Source organism: Ipomoea nil, unplaced genomic scaffold, assembly GCF_001879475.1.
Source record: "Ipomoea nil cultivar Tokyo-kokei standard unplaced genomic scaffold, Asagao_1.1 scaffold2759, whole genome shotgun sequence".
In the NCBI taxonomy this organism is placed as follows: domain Eukaryota; kingdom Viridiplantae; phylum Streptophyta; class Magnoliopsida; order Solanales; family Convolvulaceae; genus Ipomoea; species Ipomoea nil.
The window spans coordinates 166,200-185,602 of record NW_017619187.1 but is presented as its reverse complement, the minus strand read 5'-3'; the positions used below and the strand labels follow the sequence as shown (position 1 = coordinate 185,602).

Genomic DNA, 19,403 nt, shown 5'->3' with positions numbered 1-19,403 from the left:
AACCTCAGCATCAGCAGTGTGAAGATTATGTTCAAAGTGGACAAATCCTTTATAGGCACTGGCATTTGGCCCTGTCTGTTGAATCATTGAATTACCGTAATTTACATCTTCTCAAATGATCTGTCAAGTTAGGATATAGGAGGCCTTTGGAGGTAGGAATTCAACCTTTTGGGAGAAGGAATATGCTTCTCTTGTGCTCCAATCAAATGATATTTCAAAAGTAGCATCAACTACTTTTATTCATTTTTCGTAACGCTTTGGGATTAAATGAAAAAAGCTCTTTATTATATGCCTAATTCTTTTAACGAATGTTCACTTAAGTTGTGTTTGGAAGAATAGATGAAGCAATCTATTACTCCAAGTCTCCAACTACTTTCTACGAACCTGTTTGGCAATATTATGGTTGGGGCAATAGAATTTTCAACCGAAGAGACAATGGTTTAATAGGAGTAATGGACCGTTCCAACCGAAGAGACAATGGTCTAATATCATCTCCAGGTCAATACCGTAATTTTTTAAATTGGACTACGAAATATCTTGAATTGTTGAAGAGGCTCTAACTATAGGAGCTACATTTAAATCTGTATTATACTACTAATCTTCTAATTTTAAGTACTACTCTTTAAAATACATCTTTATGTTTGTATTTTTATGCTTATTGAGTTGTAAATTGCGCTACAAATATTATTGTATTATCATTTTTATCGAATAAAATTATCTTACACCATTGAACTTCTTTTAATATATATTAAATGTTACTACAGAGGCTTTAGGGGAGGATCCTGTGGGCTTAGAATTAGTCTGGCGAATCTGAATTCACTTAAGTTTAATTTTCTTTTAACAATTATTAATCATACATAATCATTTCTCAAATTATTAACTATACTTTTAATATATATAATATGAATTTTACAACTATTAATTTTTAAATAAAATATGTCAATATAACTAAAATTTTAACAATAAGTATTAATATCAGGTACTCCGTATTTATTTTTGCGCATAACTCAGAAAATACTAGTTAAACAAATAAGTGAACAGAAACAATTTATATTTTGTTTATATAATTATTGAGGGAATAGTTGTGGGCTTATAGAAGGTCCAAATGGCACTTCAATGCGAAGGTGGACTTATAAAAAGGATAGCCACAGTTATAAAAGGACTACTCAAATGCTTGAGCAACTAATATATGGCAACACCTGGATCCTAGTGACCAGTCCTATGCTGAAAAAATAGGAAATTATTGTATGGACCCGCTATGCGACCACGGTCTAAAACGATGTTATTTAGATGTTTAAAAAAAAAATTGTTTTGTGTGTATGGGCAAATTACGCTGTGGAACCATGTCCACCTTGCAAGGTGAACACTATTCTAAAACAGTTCATAATTATAAATATATAATTCAAAAATTATGAACATATAATTCTATAATTATGAACATAGAGTTGTGAACTAATTATGAACATATAATTCTGTAATTATGAATATAGAGATTCAATAATTGTGGATATGAAGTTTAAAAATTATGAATATATAGTTTTATAATTATGAACATATAGTTCAGTAATTATGAACATAGAGTTCTATTATTGTGAATATAGAGTTCAATAATTATGAATATGAAGTTCAAAAATTATGAATATATAGCTTTATAGTAATAAACATATAGTTCAGTAATTATGAACATAAAACCGTGTCTACCTTGCGAGGTGGACACGATTCCACAACATAAGGATTCGTGCATGTGTGTTGGAATAATAAACATTATGTGTAAGATAATAATGTATTTTATGAGTTATAATAATATACTTTATGTGTTAGAATACTTTTTTTTTTATATTAAAAGTACTTTTACACTGGTAAATATTTTGTTAGTTAAGTATTAAACACTAAATAAATTGATCTAATATAAACATAATTACAAGGTTTAATTATATATATATATATATATATATATATATTTATTGAAGACCCTGGCCTGTGATGTAGTCTTAATCATAAATGGCCAGATCGAGTTGGCTTGTTAGCGACATGCCGACATGTTAATTTGTTTGAAGGAAGTATCTCGTAAACTTAGCCTATAAGACATTATTCAGAATCACAATCAAATTAAGAGGTTGCAACACCCTAGAGTTAATGTGGTGCCACCTATAAGGGAGGAATTAAAACTTTAACTTAGCTAGCTGGAAGACTGGAGATCGATGATTCATCTTATTCGTTGTTGTAGATACCTCTAGAGGAAAAATAATTATTTCTTAAACAATAACCATTTAAAGTTTATTATTAAAGTAAATGCATTGTTGATTTATGGTGTAAAAGATTATTGGATAGTCACTAGTACTCCTTCCACCTAAAAAGTTGTTAGATAGTCAATATGATTTATTCATTCATCATTATGCCAGGCTGGAGTGTAAAGACTTAATGGGACGAGAATTTTGTCTTTTGTGAGAGGATTATTATGAAATATTAAAATGTGAGGTTTTAATCGCATATTAAAAGAAAAAAAAAAACTTATCTGCTGGAGTTGATTAAGGTTGCGGACTGAGTAATAATAATTGAAGCATGTGTTCCATCTCAACAATAAGTACATCTCGTGGAAAAATTCAACAACGTGGACTAAGATGCGACCTAAAGATCGAGTGCAGCAATTGATCAATTATTGTTCTATATATGGGAGTGAAGCCTTTCTTATTTTCTTTCAACCGAGCTAAGTTGCATATACAGAATTAATATGATGCTATGCAAAATACACAAACATTATTATGCCAGTGTAAGAGCTCAAATGCATCACTACACTATTAGTTGATACTAATATCAATGACAGATGTCAAAAAAAATTCAAAGCAAGGAAAAAGGGGAAGGGAAAATATGCAATAGCTGAAGACAAAAAAAAAATACAAAAAAAAAAAAAAAAAAAAAGGAAAAAGATGATATGAACATACATATATAAGCCAAAACCCTCCATTCTTTTGTTGTCGGGTTTTATCAATTAATGGACTTTCTTGTGAATAAATCTAAAAAAAAAAAGGTAAGAAAAAAAAGAAGTTAATGAGAAAATTATTGATATCCAAAAGATAACTTCTAAAATGAGGAAAGAAGAAATGAAAAATGTGAAATTTAGGGAGGTTGTTAAATTGCATGGTTTAGAGAAAATGACATTATTGTCAATCTTAGGAAATAGGAGTCTGTGCCAAATACATCACCAAAACAAGTTACTCAGCAAAAGATCATGACCTCAACTCTTACAATAAATCATGTTGTTACATCTCATAACTCTATAAATAAGAAGTATACAAAAAATAACTGACAAGTCAAATATAAATTCCACTATAGTTATTGTTGAGAATCTAGGAGACAATAAAGCATAGATAGACCTTAAATCCGAGAATGAGACTGATAAAACATAAAATGAAGATGAAGCGTCAGAAAAGCTATATCTTGAGGGGGTATTTGATGTTTCCCAGGCTCTCATCATTGATGATCATAGCGAAGCTGAAAGTCTTTTTTGTATCTCTACCGTACCAACCATCCACAGTGAGAACAATAACGAGTGTAATGAATGTGATCAGTATTGCATCAATCCCAAATCAAACCCTGAAGACAATACTATAAAGAATTTGCTCTTAATGCAAAATAAATGGAAGTTTTTGATCAAGTAGTAGTGAGTGTAAGGAATGATCTGATGAACTTTCTGAAGAGATCCTTTAAAGATTAGAAACTGAAAGTTCTCCTAATACAAAATAAATAGAAGTTGATAAATATGATTTTAATTTTTATGTAATATGACCCAAAAAAAAAAAAAAACAACCAAAAAACGAAGCAAACAACAACAATGAAGGACCAAATTTGAAACAAAATCAATAGTCAATGAATCATTTATGATCAAATTGAAAGTCGAGGGCAAAAATTGGTAAAAAATGAATAGTTAAGAGACTATATATAGTCCAATTGAAAATCGAAAAAAATAAATCTAAAAACAAAGTGTGAAGGAAGGTTATACCATTTTTGTTCTTTTTGTTAAGTTTTTTTTTTTTTAATATATACATTATTCTATTAAAGTTGTATTATACAATATTTTGGACAAATATATCCCTACTGTCATAATTTCCGTTATCTTTTTTACTATTGTTACTATGCATATACATCCAACATATATTTTCTTATTTTCTTCAATAATAATAATATATACACATTATATATTAGAGTTGTATGTTAGTTATTTCTTAAAATATAAATATCAAATTTATAAAAATGTATTACATTATTATTATTATTATTATTATTATTATTATTATTATTATTATTATTATTATTATTATTATTATTATTATTATTATTATTATTATTTACAATAATTTAAATATCTAAAATTTAAATAAATTTAAAATTTTAATATAAAATACTAATATTGAACAACTATTTTTTATGCATCACGCATAAAAAATACTAATAATAAAAATGAATAATGTCAATAGTCAAGATTCCATCCCTGGAATTAATTCTTAAAACTTTTAAAAGATCAAATCCCATTCTCATTTTATTAACAGTGGTATGACTTCTTTTGACCATTTTTCCCATAGAAGTGAAAGGAAAACGAAAAATTTTCCAGTTACTTTTATCCCAATTCCTGAGCCAAACTCTGTAAATTCTGAAATCTGGATGCAATTTGCCGATCTGCCAACTGTAATCTCCTTCTCTAAATCCAAATTTCTCATCTGCTAGTTGCGATCCCGTTAGCTTTGAAAGCATGAATTCTCAAATCTATTAAGCTATTATATGATGTCTGTTTGTGATTTTTTTGGTTCTTTTATCATTTATGAAATGAAATCTGAAATGTTCCATTGTATCTGTTGCAGTAGAGAGATCAGTTCACGTATAGTCAAATAGGCTCTAATTCATGGTAATTCTCTACATCTGAGCTTGACTTGAGTCTTTCATTTTCTCGAATGGTGTACTGTACTATTGTTCCGGTCAGCCGTTTACCTTCATCCATTTAGTTCTGTAGATTTGCTAGAAGCTGCCGGAATTTTGAAAATGAGTGAAGCGGCGACACCCCATTCGGTATGTTATTTAGTCATCCGAGCTTGGAAGCATCTGTAATGCGATCTGCGTGTGTGTGATATATATAGTACATACTGTATCATATGATGCCTATGTTTATCCTTCTAGGGTGAAGGAAATGATGGGCAGAGACCATTCTTGGACTTGGGGGCGTTTGTTGAGGATTTGAATGTAGATGAGGATGAAGCAAGGTTTTAATCTTCTTTTCTTATTTTCTCCAAATGTTGATTTGTGAATTCTGAATGGCAGCAATTTGTGATTGGTTTAGACTGTAATTTAGAGGAATATCATTGCTTTTACTGTGCTATGCAGTGAGGATATATCACTTGAGGGGTTAGAGGAAGAACTAGAGGAGTGTAAAAGTGATGATGTAAGTAGTGTATACTATACCAACTGGGTTCAAATTCGTCCTGAGTTTTCCCTTCCATTTACAAGTTTCCCACTTTTGGGATAAGTGGATAATGTGCTGTTGTTTAAATTTGATTGTTTGTGTGAAAGGTAGTTGCAAACATATTGTCTAAAGGCATGAAGTTGCGGGAATACACAAAGGGAGTTGAAAACAATTTACGGCAGGTTGAACTGGACTCCATCCAGGTTTGTTACAAATCTCGTGCATTAATTTTGGGCCTTTTTCTTTTGCATATGTTGGGGTTTTCAAATTGCATTGTGTTTATGTTAATGTTATGTATCTTCTTACCATGTAAAAATCATGGGAGGATCGCACATTCTCACTAGAAAGAGGCTAAATGTATATTGTTGTTTTCTTTACGTGTACCTCTTCTTTTTACTATCTTAAATAGTTCTACTTATTTAGGTTGTTATTTCACCCAATTTAACCTCTTTGCTATATTTTGGTGATTGTTGATATCTTCGATGTGATGAGTGAGTTGCTTATGGATGCCTTTTGTAACTGTTAAATGTTATGGGCTTCTTTGTCCAATAACAGGATTACATAAAAGAAAGTGACAATCTTGTCTCACTTCATGATCAAATTCGTGACTGTGATATGATTCTTTCACAAATGGAAGCTCTACTTAGTGGATTTCAGGTACTTTATCTCTCCTACAGTAGGTTGTGACTGCAGATAATTGTTTGTAGTGCTTCCAGAGTTTTAGAAATGTTGCATGCTGAGTTTATCTTTTTCATTAGTACTAAATGGAAGAAAGCAACAGAAGTAACTAGAGCATTTGTGAATGCTTCCCATATGTATTGTCTTCTTGATAATGTGTGAAATGAATGAAGATGGAAGCCTATAGTAGCCTTAGTGTCATGGTAGAAAATTGTCATTTTTTGGAAAGGAATGTTTCTCTACTTTGTGCAAATCTAACAATAGCAGAAGATGGTCTTAGTGGCAAATTGTTGAAGCCCCCATGTCTCCCCCACTAAAGAAGAAGAAGAAGAAGGAATCACTATCCTTCCTAAATAAATAAAAACCTATTCATTTTGAATAATCATTATAATTATCATCATTACTTTCAATTTTCCAGACAGAAATAGGTTCTATAAGCTCAGACATAAAAATCCTTCAAGAGAAGTCTATGGATATGGGACTGAAGCTGAAGAATCGCAAGGTAATACTTTCATAATTGAATATTGTCAGTGCTTAAGTTTTGACCAGCCATAATTCTACAGTCCATGAGTATTTTGCCCTCATTCTCTTTAAGTATGGTGCAATTGCTTGTAATCCAGCAATAGGAATTTTATACTGGTAGAATATCATATATATATATATATATATATATATATATATATATATATATATATATTTACTTATTTATTTAAATTTTATTTTATAAATGTGGTAGGGGGTTTGTCTTCCACATGTATGGTTAGCTGCTAAATTTATATTGCATCTCAAGATGAAACCTGAAAGGCAAAACAATTGAATGTTAAAAATAACCCATGCGACTGTATTGCGAGGATTCAGAAACTCTTGAATTGCATTTTTAATCTTTTCTCTTAGCTGCCCCATTTTCCCTCTCTCTTTCTGCTTTATTCCATCTTATATGTCACTTTCAAATTTTCGATGCATTCTTCAGTGTTAAGCATCACTTCTTGGTTCTTGTATTTGATTGAAAAACCAGCTTCTTGATACTGGTACTACAATTAGTCAAAATCTATGAAATGAAACTGGAGAGAACCTCAAGGTGTGACCCAAGTTTTCTTTTTCCTCTTATTCATTTTGCTTCTGCCTTCTACTATAAATTGGAAGTACAGATAGACTGCAATAAAAGATTCTGACAGTGAAGAACATAAAATGAAGTACAAATAGGGATTGCAAAAAGAAACTGTCCACTCTCTAGGCCTATGCACTTTATTCATGTATTGATATCTATTGATATGGAAAAGACTTTCATAATTTTGTGTGTTTGTATTTGGCTTATTAGTGATGGTGAAATCCAAACCTTTGCAGGTTTTAACAAATATGGACTAACCTTTTAAAATTGGTAATTTATACCAAAACTTGACACATTAGTGCAATTCTAGCCGATATCTTAAATCCAAACCAAAAAATATCGATATGACTTGAATTGATTTATATGCTTGCCAATTGCCATACATAAGATAGAATGGTTGATATTCCTTCTTAAATCATGGTTAACATTGAAATATTGCATACAAACTGCATTAAAATTACTATAATATGTCCTATGCAACAAGAATAAATGATTATTGTACATGAAACTAATTAATTTTTTTTAAAAAAATTAGTGTTCAGTGATAAAACAAATGGAGTTCTTTTAATGGATTTGATTGATTTATTATTATTATTATTTTAAAAAAAATTGTAACCCAATTTGAGTTGGATAAGATTTTATTTAGATCAATTTGAAAAATTGGCTAAAATTGCATCAGCGTGCCAAGCTTTGGTAATAAATTATCAAATTTAAAAGGTTTGACCATAATTGTCACAACCCACAAAGGGCTGATTTTTTTTTACCAATAACCCTTTTTATTTTTTATTTTATTTTATTTTTTGATAATCATGTGTTTTTCATTTCACTCGTTTTATTTATTTATTTATTTATTTATTGAGTTTAGACATAAAATAGCCTCACAGTCTTCATTTCTGCTTTTATCTTATTTTCATTTGGTTCTGAATGCTTAGCAGAAGTTGGCTTATTTTCCTCTTGCAGGTTGCAGAGTCAAAACTGTCGAAATTTGTTGAAGATATTATTGTTCCACCAAGGATGATAGACATTGTTGTTGATGGAGAGGTACTTTAGGTTTTGTTATTACTTCTTTGTTATTCTGAATGCATTGATGTAGCTATAGCTGGTTATATGAGAGAAGTCGGATGGAAACCATAGGCGACAAATGGGATTCCTATGGGTGTATATACCAGGGTCTGGTATATTTGGTGTTCTTTTTGTTTTGTAAAGCATAGGTGACAAATGGGGGATCATATCAAGTATATATGAGTTGGCCAAAGGTTCTATGGCCGAGAGAGATTCTGTTGGCAATTTAGTGTTTAAATGTGTCTAGGATGGCAAATAGTTGCAGTGATTTGTTTTGTAGCTAAATGCTTTGTCATAAGATAGTTAAGAGTATGCACTCCCCTTTGATGCGCTTAATAAATTCTTGACCTATCAAACAGTACAAAAAATCTAGTGCTATATTGCAAATGAGAGTTACGACAGCTAGTTTTTAGTGCCATTGTATAGCTTCCATCTTCATTTTTAGTTTGAATGTGTTGATTACTTGATTATAAGCCAATTATGGGGCTTGGCCATCTGCGGTAGAAAATTCATAACAGATGATTCTACTCCTTTAAGGCTTTAATGCACCCACCTTATCAATCCCTCCTCTCTCTCGCAGGCTTGTCTTTTCTGTTCAGTTGTGCATATATGATGCCTTGCTTTCATGTATTTAATACTCAATTATTTCTTTGTTCCTTCTGTCTCATCCTCCTAGTGCATTTAATGTGTGACAGTGGATGTTATTGCACTCTGCTGGATTATTCACTTTTTGAATGTGACAGTGATGTTTTTCCAATTGCTTTATTACTATTTGCATATTTCTCATCTGTAGGTTAATGAGGAATATATGAGAACTTTGGAGATTCTGAGTAAAAAGCTGAAGTTTGTTGAAGTAGATCCGATGGTTAAAACATCAAAAGCCCTAAAAGATGTTCAACCTGAACTTGAGAAACTAAGACAGAAGGCAGTATCAAAGGTATTTTTAATCAGGAAATGAGAATGTAATATTCTGTCATTTTCTATTTGGAACTTTAATTTTGTGATCACAAAATATTGAGGTCTGGGCTTTCAAAGTTTGCATCTGCTGTTAGTATGTTTAAGTTAAGAACTTAAAATGTAAACATTATGGACTTGAGAAATAATCTGTGTGCTGAACTATACCATGTTTGAAACCCAAATAAAAAAGAGATGTACTGTTCAAGTGTATTAATAGAATTTGTATTTGCCACTTTGGTGATTTGTCTGTCTTTTGTTCATTATCTTGTCAAAATAAAAAAAATAAAAAATACTGGGAATTTTAATGCTTCCCTTAGCCCTGATTTATTAAAATGTTATAAGAGGTAGAAAAAAACAATATTTTGGAATCATGTATGTAGTTAAAATTAATTCAAACTATTAGATATTATTTTAATTATGTTCGATACAACAAAGATTATGTTCTTTGTGAATTATGGCTAGTTCATGAGAAATGAAAAGATACATGCAAGTTAAAATTGTAAATTATTTTTCAGGAACTTCTTATCATTCTTTGATTCATTTGAAAAAAAAAATTATTGGCAGTATATTGGAATTTTATTACAGATATACTTTCTAAATAATGCGTTTTTTATTCTTGTCTTTCCAAGGTGTTTGACTTCATGGTTCAGAAGCTATATTCATTGAGGAAACCAAAAACAAATGTCCAGATCCTTCAACAGAGTGTTCTTTTGAAATATAAGTGAGTTTCTTTCATGTAAACAAAGTTTTCTGGTTGGAACCTGATTAAGTTCATTGACTTTTACTGAATCAACTTTTCATCTTTTTTCCTTTCCAATTTTAATTACAGTTAGTCCCAGTATTTACAGTATATGTGCTTCTGTTTGAAGTGCAGTGCTTCCTAATACATCAGCTATATTCTGGTATTGCCACAAAAATAATGTAAAGCCAAGCTGTTAAGATTTTTGAGTGGTAGTTGCTTATGGAACGTTTTTGATTCAGTGTTTTAAAAACAAGAGTGTTTTTGTTTCCATGGTACATTACATGTGTCCAAAATCTTGAACATAACCTTCTGGTGGGAGCCTGGGAATATACACCATTCTAACCCCCAAAAATTTTCTCTCTGTGGTACCTACTTTTGTCTGTTTCAAATGGTAAAATCTAGAACAGTCACCGGCATTCTCATTTTTAGATTTGTTTCAATGGCATGTTAGTTGAAGTACTCACAGAATCAATCATACAGGTTTATTATATCCTTCCTCAAGGAGCATGGAAAGGAGGTGTATGTTGAGGTTCGAGCGGCTTATATTGACACAATGAATAAGGTTAATCCTTTGAGCCATATATGAAAACATGTTTCAAGACTCACACCAATATAGAAACTTGGCTTTTCTCATTCATGAAATGATTTGTGATCTGTGCTTCACTGCTTTGTTTATCCCACTCTACTATTATGATGCATCGTTTAGGAAATGTTATATTTAGGACCCTTTGCCCTTCTTCATGTCATTGCTTATGGAATATGTTTTGTCACATCTGTTGACATCTATAGGTGTTAAAAGGCTTAAGAAACCTTCAACTTATTATTATTATTTTTAAACATGAAAATTGATTCTTATTCCATTATGTTTATTGTCATTATTATTATTGTTGTTATTGATGAAATATTAGCATTATTGTTATTCTCCATGTAGTTGTCCTAACTAGAATGGATAAAATGTAGTTGAATTGAGTTAGGTGGATGCTTATTGAAAGTATATGATACCTATCAAAGGCCACTTATAAGTTATACACATCCTTTACTTTATTCATGATTACTGATGCACCTGTCTTTAAAATTCAGGTTTTAAGTGCACAGTTCCGTGCTTATATTCAAGCATTAGAGAAACTGCAGCTGGATATAGCAACATCTAGTGATCTAATTGGTGTTGAGACAAGAAGCGGTGGTCTTTTCTCCAGAGGAAGAGAGCCATTAAAGAATCGGTCTGCAGTTTTTGCTTTGGGTGAAAGGATCAACATTCTCAAGGTCCTACTCTCCTGTTCTTGACAAAATAGGAATGCTTGGTTTCTTACTGTTAAATGGAGGCATATTTCTGTCTGTTATTTGTCTTACATTAACTATGATATTTTTTGGCTTTGCTTCTGTGACTTATTATAATAGTATAAACTTTATAACTGTGGTTTTTTTTTTTTGGGTGCGACTTTATAACTGTGTTGTTTTGCACTTTTGCAGCTTTCTGACATTTTCTGAGAAATATTGATAGATAACCTCATCGTTCTTAAGGGTGTATTTCATTTGTTGGATTTTTGTAGAATGAATACATGATCATAAACTCTGTAAACAACAAGTGAGGATTATTGAAATATTTTTCAACACAGAGAACTTATAGTGCAAATGGAGGAACTGCTATCTCTTCTTTATACTAATGATAGTTGTTTGAAGTCATCATTTTAGAAAGTTCTGGTTCTTTATCACTTGTAAATTGGAAATTTGAGACGGATGATGGCTTACAATATTATGGTTAGGTTCTTCCTTAGTAATTTGAGTGCTGAAGGGGTAATTCTTGATGCATGTAGCCCTTGATTGGATAAATACTTCTTGAGTTTCTTGTCATGGGCATGCTTTTAGCAATGTGAAGGGTCGAACTTGTGCTCCTCTTCCTCCAAACCCGTGACTTTTTTTTTTTTATTATTGCTAGGTTGGTTGTTAAGGAAGTGATCTTAATAGGAAATTTAGATGATGGAACTTTTAACAGTGCTGTAGGTGCAAAATTGCTGTTAGTGTGAACATATCAAAGAGTTTGGGTAGCTGAAGTTTGATTTGTGTTCAAATTGTAATCTACTATTGAAAATTAGGTTGCTTTTGCACTGTGGGATGAGGACAATAAAAGGATTTGAAAAAAAAAAAAAAAACAATATAAGGGCTATGTTTACTAGAGCTTATAACTTATTTTAAGCTACAAATAAGCTATAACCCCTGTTTGGTAAAACATGGAGAGCTTAAAATAATAGCTTATTTTGAAACACTACCCTAAGTAGCGTTTCAAAATAAGCTAGTAGCTACTAGCTTTTAAGCTTTCAGCTAGCTTATAAGCTAGGTATGCCAAACAGAGCCAAGACGGATGGAGATTTGGATTTTGTGGTTAGTATTCAAATTGATCTTTTGGTAAAAATGGATTGTGAGAGCGCACCGCCCCCCCCCCCCCCCCCCCCCTCCTCCTCCTCCTCCTAAATCCATGAAAATTAGGTTAAAAATGTGACATGTTTCAGAACAATGGGTTTAAATGAGCAACTGATTCTGATCAGGGTCATCATAACCAACTCTATATAAGACAGGACTGCATTTTGGGTTGCATTTTCCACTTCTATAAACTGTTGGCAGTTGGTAGGTGAAGATAAAGTTAAAACTTGTATCTTAGTTATATTTCTTCTCTTCTTCAGAGTTTGTGCTTTCATTTATTTTCTTTAAGTCATTACTGCTCTTAAAATGATAAAAGGATAAGCAAAATGTTCTTATGATCTTTAGATGAAGTGGAATTGTTGATCTCTTATAATCATTGCTTAGCAGAATCTTTAACTGATGCTTTTGCTGTTCACAATATTCAGGAAATTGAGGAACCTCCTTTGATTCCACATATTGCTGAAGCCAGCTCGAAAAAGTATCCCTATGAAGTTCTCTTCAGGAGCTTGCACAAACTGCTTCTGGATACAGCTTCTTCCGAGTATTCTACATTTCTATTTCTTATTCCATGTTGAGTTCAAACAATCACCATAAATATGACTGATTTTATTCTCAATATTATTGTACTAATCTTTTGCTCTCTCATCATTCAGGTACCTTTTCTGTGATAATTTCTTTGGGGAGGAGTCTATCTTTTATGATATATTTGCAGGTATTTATTAAGCATTAAAAAAAAAAACTTTCCTGCAGGAACATGGATATTTTTTACAGGAGAAATATTTACAAGTCATGACTATTTAAAGGATTTTCCTGATTCCATCTTAAGTGTAAAAAATATTGGTAACACTAAATTGACAGTTCTTCCGACTATCATCTGGATAGAGCAGTTCTCTCGTATGTATTTTATTCAGTGAAAGCTGATAAACTTCAAGTGACTTGTGGGGAATTGTCAATATCTAAAAACATAAGTCTCAATCCAAGTTATATCATTGATTTATGTCCGTTTTTTGTATGCTAATAAAAGTATACATTTTATTGCGTATATAATTTGTGTGTGTATATAATACATATATTATTTGCGTATTTGTATCTTGAACTATAATTTTTAATTATTTATATTATAATTGTTTATTTACATTTTTGTTTGGTAATCAGTCTCTGGATTCATGATAGTTTATTTCGCTACTAGGTCCATTTGCTGTAATTGACGAGCACTTTAACTTAATCCTTCCAAATTCATTCGATGCAATTGGCCTGATGCTCATGATTCGAATCATTCATCAGCACCAGGTGAAGACCCTCACTACCTGTAGAAATTTTACGCTATTAATGATGTCATTAGTGGCATTTGGTTTTATGTTATCTCAGAGTTTCTTACTATGAAGTGTTATACTTCTCTTTCAGCTGGTAATGTCTCGCCGCCGAATTCCATGCTTGGATTCGTTTTTAGATAAGGTATGTATTTCCTGATCAGTTTGTCACCCAGGTATCCTTTTCCTGTCATTAATAAGGATCCTGAAGGACCTTGGGGCTTGGGCTATTATATTTACCAGATAATAGACTTGTTACTTTGGTGTAAACGAATTCTTGGTTCTTAACTTCTTATGATTTGGGAGGATGCATATTAGTCTTTGCTTAAAAGTGAGTAGAAAGCTGATATAAATCATATTGAAGTGAAAAAGAAATGATACCAAACTGTTAGTAAGCTAACTTAGGCAAATCTTAAGACTATTTGACTTTTTATGAAATCTTAGACTGTTTTTTGGTTTGGCCAAGAGTGTAGCCAGTTTTTGGCATTTATATCTTGTAGTGGGTTAATTGCCTGTGTATATCAAATTGTTTTTTCATGAAACATAGAAATGTTGTGATGTAATCAGTTAAATACTATATATAAAGCAAAGAAAATGACAAAAATCTCAGTGTATTTATTCTTCCATAGAGCAATAAAATTTCCTGTATTTGTTGAACCTTGTAATAAGTACTCTAATGTAACATAGTTGATGGATGTTGAACCTTTGTAATAAGTGCTACATGAACATTATGTAAACCAACTTACCAATTGTACAAATGATCATCCCTCACTCCTTTTCCGTACAATCTAAACCTCTAAATTCTGAATCTGTTTAAGTGATTTTAATAATTGTGATCAGGTCAACATTGCATTATGGCCACGTTTCAAGATGGTGTTTGACTTGCACCTCAATAGCCTGCGGAATGCCAATATCAGAACTCTCTGGGAGGATGATGTTCATCCACATTATGTCATGAGACGTTATGCAGAATTTACTGCCTCACTTATTCATCTAAATGTTGAATATGGAGATGGTCAGGTTGGTGACATCACTTTAGAATCTTGAATGTTTGTGAATGTTTACAGTTTAATTGGCATAAAATTAAACTTTGTCATGTGCTAATATTGGTAGCTTGAACTCAATATGGAGAGGCTGAGAATGGCTATTGATGACTTGCTTGTGAAGCTTGCAAAAATGTTCCCTAAACAAAAGCAGCAGACAGTATTTCTAATAAACAACTATGACATGACGATATCTGTTTTGAAGGTAAGGCTTCAAGTTGGACTTTTTTTCTAAATCATTTTTATGGGTATGGCTGAGGCGCTGACCAACTTACTAGACTTTCATCTAGTAGATCATCAAAAACCCCACCCCAAAAAAAAAAAACAATCGTAAGCAGAAGAAAAATAAGATCAAGAGAATTTATAAGAAAGTAGTGTCCTCGAACTTTCTAAAAATACAATGTCAGACCTATCTAGTAGACTAAATTACCAAATTGCTCTGCAACATGGTGATATGTGTGTGTGTGGATGTGAGGGTTGGGTGTCATGATGGGAAGAATGAAATGGGAGGATAGAAAATACAAGCATGAAGCATTTGATTTTCTTGTTTGACATGAATATGGATTTGGGGAGTTGCATGTAGAATAATTTGAAATACCTTGGGAGGAAAATCTTTTGGAGAAAAGTTTGGCTGCTTTTGGTTGCAGTTGAAATAGGAAATATGGAATGCACTTTCCTTTTTCATTCCCTCCCTATCCCCCAAAAAAGCAAACACTTGCTAACATAAAGGGCTCCCTTTCAGACAAGTATGATTACTCACTATGGCCTCTGTTCCATTGTCCACACAATCAGATACCGCTTAGGTAGTTAGGTGATTATGTTCAGTCTCTTCAATGTTCTTTACTTCTTTTCCTTTCATGGGGAAAATGAGATTTGCCAATTGCCATTGCCTAGATTATATTGTGATGGTGGGAAACATCAAATAATTCCACTTGCAGTGTTGCTGGTTGTGGCCTTTTTGGTCAGGTTTCATTTTTGTATTTCTTTATATGGAGGATTTCATGAAAATAGTGTTCCATGTTCATGAGTTTGCTAATATGCATGTTGCATCAGCAGTGATTTTTTGATGCTGTACAATACTAGCTTGCTCTATTTGTGTGGTTGGTTTGGTGTTTTTTTATTTTTTAATGTGAAATGAAAATTGAGAAGGTCTATAGAATGGAATGTGATGCCAATTTTTGGGAGTACCAAATTTGCTTCCACATTTCATACATATAACGATTATAAGGAAAGCCCTCAGTTTTCCACCTAAGACTTGAGATACAGTTACTATGTCTCATTCTGTTTCAGGAAGCTGGTCCAGAGGGCAGTAAAATTCAACACCATTTCGAGGATTTACTGAAGAACAACACTGCTATATTTGTGGTAAGTATGTAGTGAATAATTGCATCTTACTAATCTGGAATTAAGAGCATTGCCTTTTTCTTCCTTTTCTCTTAAGACACTGGTATAGCGATAAATTCTGTTATTTACTGAATTGATGCTATTACATAAGAAAAATGGGGTTCCAAGTATACACTCAGAAAGATGAATCTACAGATTAGACCTATGCCTCTTGTTTCCTATAAAATGTATTGTTTCTCCTTTTATCTTCCTTACAGGAAGAGTTACTGCTGGAGCACTTCAGTGATCTTATCAAGTTTGTAAAGACGAGAGGATGTAAGTATTTTAAAACATGCTGTTGTGTTTTGCGTTTTGCGTTTGTTTTCGGAACTGAACTGAGCTCATGCACGATTCTTTCTCAGCCGAGGATCCAAGTTCTGGATCTGAACGGCCTATAACAGTTGCTGAGGTGGAACCTATCGTGAAGGACTTTGCAAGTCGTTGGAAGGGGGCGATAGAGCTGATGCACAGCGACGTCATTACTTCTTTCAGCAATTTCCTTTGCGGTATGGACATATTAAGAGCGGCCCTAACGCAACTGCTGCTGTACTATACAAGGCTTTCGGACTCTATAAAGCGGATTGCTGGCGGCACTGCACTTAATAAGGATCTGGTTTCCATATCATCAATCATGTATGAGATTCGAAAATTCTCGAGGACTTTCTAGCTTGTTTCTCCTGTATGCATAATGTTTGTTGTGAGTGTCTGAACGATTCGTTTTCCTCTAGAGGTATTATACTCATACACCTTTGCCAAAAGCTCTGAATTTTATATAGGTTAGTTGAATTTTGTACGTTTATAAATATGTATTTCACTCATGTATTCTTGATCAAGACTGCCAACCGGTTACATGTGAAACTCTCAAGCCCTTTTTAGTGCTCTTTTCTGTGCGTTAAATAGTTTTTTTCAATTTAAGAAACAGAAAACATGTTTATCTAACCATACATACTTTTTATATTACATTTTATTCATTTTAACTTACAAATAATGATAAGTGATAATAATATTGAGTTGTGTAAACATATATTCTAACACAAAATATATTATACATTATTCTAACACAAAAAAAAAAAAAAAAAGATATTATACATTATTCTAACACAAAAAAAAAAGAAAAAGATATTATACATTATTCTGACACAAAATAAAATACATTATCTTATCTCTGGTCAATATTCTAACACGCGCATAGCAAGGAATTTTTTTTTAAAAAAAATATCAAAACAACATTGTTTTGGACCGTGGACCACAATTTCTCCCATGGGTTTGAAAATATGTCTCGTGCGTCTCTTAACTTCAGAAAGAAACTTTCTTGCAAGTCTCTCTATTTCAGTAAGAGATTAGAGATGAGATTATTGAGTAGGTTAACTTTCCCCTGGTGTAGTGGTCTTAGCAACTTCAACAAAAATTAGTCTGCCATTAATAATCTGCAGATGTTCAAATCACAATTCACAAATAAGGCATTGCAGTACATACCAGAGAGAAACAATGTAACATTACAAGATGAAACACTGATATTTTGAAATAATTAGTTATGTAAGCTGACATAAAATTGCATGGATGAGTACAAAAACATAAGCTTTTTTTTTTTTTCGGAAATAAGAATTTAATGCATTAACTCAGAAAGAACACAATCAACAAGATAGGGGGGAGGGTTATCAAACCATTCCCCGCAACCTAACATTGAAACGGCTTCCCGAGCAACAGCGTGGGCAGCACGATTCGCAGATCGCTTAGCAAAGCAGAAGTCGACACCATCAATAGTGGATGCCACTTCTTTAACATCATCTACCACTAAACATAAGCTTTTTATATTTTTAGTTTTTTTTTTTAAAGGGGGATAGTAATATGTACTCAATTACACCACATAAAAATAATCCTCTCAAGATGCCTCAAAAAACCCAATAAATATTGTGCTCAGTATGGATTAGGTAGATGAAGGCCAAATATGGATTTATAATCAGCAATGAAAAAAATGTATGTCTAGACCACTTGCAAAATGCAAAGCCATAAAATTCTTATTGCATACTTAGTGAGATTGGTTAGTATAATGTTGAATCAGATAATTTCTTTATAGTTCAAAATAAGCCCTAGCTGCCTTACCCAAAGGTCAAATCAGTAACAGCAATGCAACTGGAAAAATGTACCTTGCCATTCAAAGCCTTCAAAGCATTGTGGGCATCAGTTTCTGATTCAAAGGTGACGAATCCAAATCCTTTAGGCCTCTGGGTTCTATGATCTATCACAAGCCTTGCTAAATCAATTCAAAGTACTAATCTATATAAGTCATCAACTCAAGTAAAAACAAACAAAAATCAAATCTTTATGGAATGGTATAATAAATCAAGAGCAGAAAACAAATATTTACCTTCTTTAATATCACCAAAAGGCAAAAATAACCTCCTTAATTCCTTGTTTGTTGTGTAAAATGACAATCCTATTGAAACAACAATCAAGAAGAATCCATAGGAGCTAGGGTTTAATCAGATCCATGGGAGGCATAAATACGAAATCAATCATTCCAGTATCAAATAGATAGATAGATACAAATCGCCGAAAAAAAAGAAGGAGAATAGCACATACTACTCACGAATAGCTGCAAAGCTCGTTTTGCCATAAGATACAGACTCACTTCTCCTCAGTACAACTCACTACAAAATGTTAGTGCCCCCAATGATATAATTATCTTACAAGGCCAAAAACTAATCAGGTTCAACATACCTAAAAGCTCAGGTAAATTGAGTACTGTAAAAATTAGAATTAGTAGAGATTCGACATACCCTGATTCGTTGAAATCTCTCATCTCTCTCAAATCGCGCAAAGAATCAAAGAAACAGGGAAACATAAAAAAGAACCTATACATCTTGTGAGTCCAACATTATCCCTTGGAAAAAGCTGAGCCGATTACGCAAGCTCCACTTCAGATTGAGAGATCGAGAGAACCAGAAGAGGGTTGCGGACCTTGCGGTTCCCAAATGTGCAACCACTTATGTGCTCAAAGGAGTATTTTGACTTTTGAGTGTCATTTAAACATATTTGGTGATAAAAGTTAGTCATATATCATAATAATGTTAAGATTCAACGGAAATATTTTTTTTTTTTTTAAAAAAAAGACTAAAAATAAAATGACATATATAAAAAAGAAAAAACACTTAACACTTATAAATAAATAGATCAAAATATCATTATATTTAATGTCATTTAAATAATTTTGTTGACAGAGAACAAAAAATGATTGTTCCACAATAAT

The 19,403-nt window shown here is 32.3% G+C and overlaps 2 protein-coding genes across 11 annotated transcripts; one reads left to right on the top strand and one right to left on the bottom strand.

The window, feature by feature from the left end:
* Nucleotides 1–4,565: 4,565 nt before the first annotated feature.
* LOC109156870 (vacuolar protein sorting-associated protein 52 A) lies at nt 4,566–17,034 on the top strand. 5 transcript variants are annotated; one of them, XM_019304735.1, is made up of 22 exons: nt 4,566–4,683; nt 4,857–4,900; nt 5,006–5,061; nt 5,170–5,252; nt 5,374–5,431; nt 5,560–5,655; nt 6,008–6,109; nt 6,549–6,632; nt 8,199–8,279; nt 9,094–9,237; nt 9,887–9,978; nt 10,480–10,561; nt 11,080–11,262; nt 12,843–12,958; nt 13,071–13,129; nt 13,607–13,707; nt 13,822–13,872; nt 14,568–14,747; nt 14,841–14,975; nt 16,061–16,135; nt 16,372–16,429; nt 16,516–17,034. In XM_019304735.1, exons 3-22 carry the CDS (start codon nt 5,035–5,037, stop codon nt 16,818–16,820), a joined length of 2,112 nt encoding a protein of 703 aa, XP_019160280.1. In that variant the 5' UTR covers nt 4,566–4,683; nt 4,857–4,900; nt 5,006–5,034; the 3' UTR covers nt 16,821–17,034. The 5 variants fall into 5 exon arrangements, with proteins under 5 accessions (XP_019160280.1, XP_019160279.1, XP_019160282.1 ...); XM_019304734.1 differs by having other exon boundaries at nt 4,998–5,061; XM_019304737.1 differs by lacking the exon at nt 4,566–4,683 and adding an exon at nt 4,715–4,781.
* A 477-nt stretch (nt 17,035–17,511) lies between these two features.
* LOC109156872 (cold-inducible RNA-binding protein) lies at nt 17,512–19,157 on the bottom strand. 6 transcript variants are annotated; one of them, XM_019304740.1, is made up of 5 exons: nt 18,934–19,157; nt 18,737–18,807; nt 18,522–18,590; nt 18,301–18,407; nt 17,512–17,580 (listed from the first exon to the last, which is right to left on the bottom strand). In XM_019304740.1, exons 2-5 carry the CDS (start codon nt 18,768–18,770, stop codon nt 17,518–17,520), a joined length of 273 nt encoding a protein of 90 aa, XP_019160285.1. In that variant the 5' UTR covers nt 18,771–18,807; nt 18,934–19,157; the 3' UTR covers nt 17,512–17,517. The 6 variants fall into 6 exon arrangements, with proteins under 6 accessions (XP_019160285.1, XP_019160284.1, XP_019160288.1 ...); XM_019304739.1 differs by having other exon boundaries at nt 18,737–18,804; XM_019304743.1 differs by having other exon boundaries at nt 18,737–18,794.
* Nucleotides 19,158–19,403: the final 246 nt, after the last annotated feature.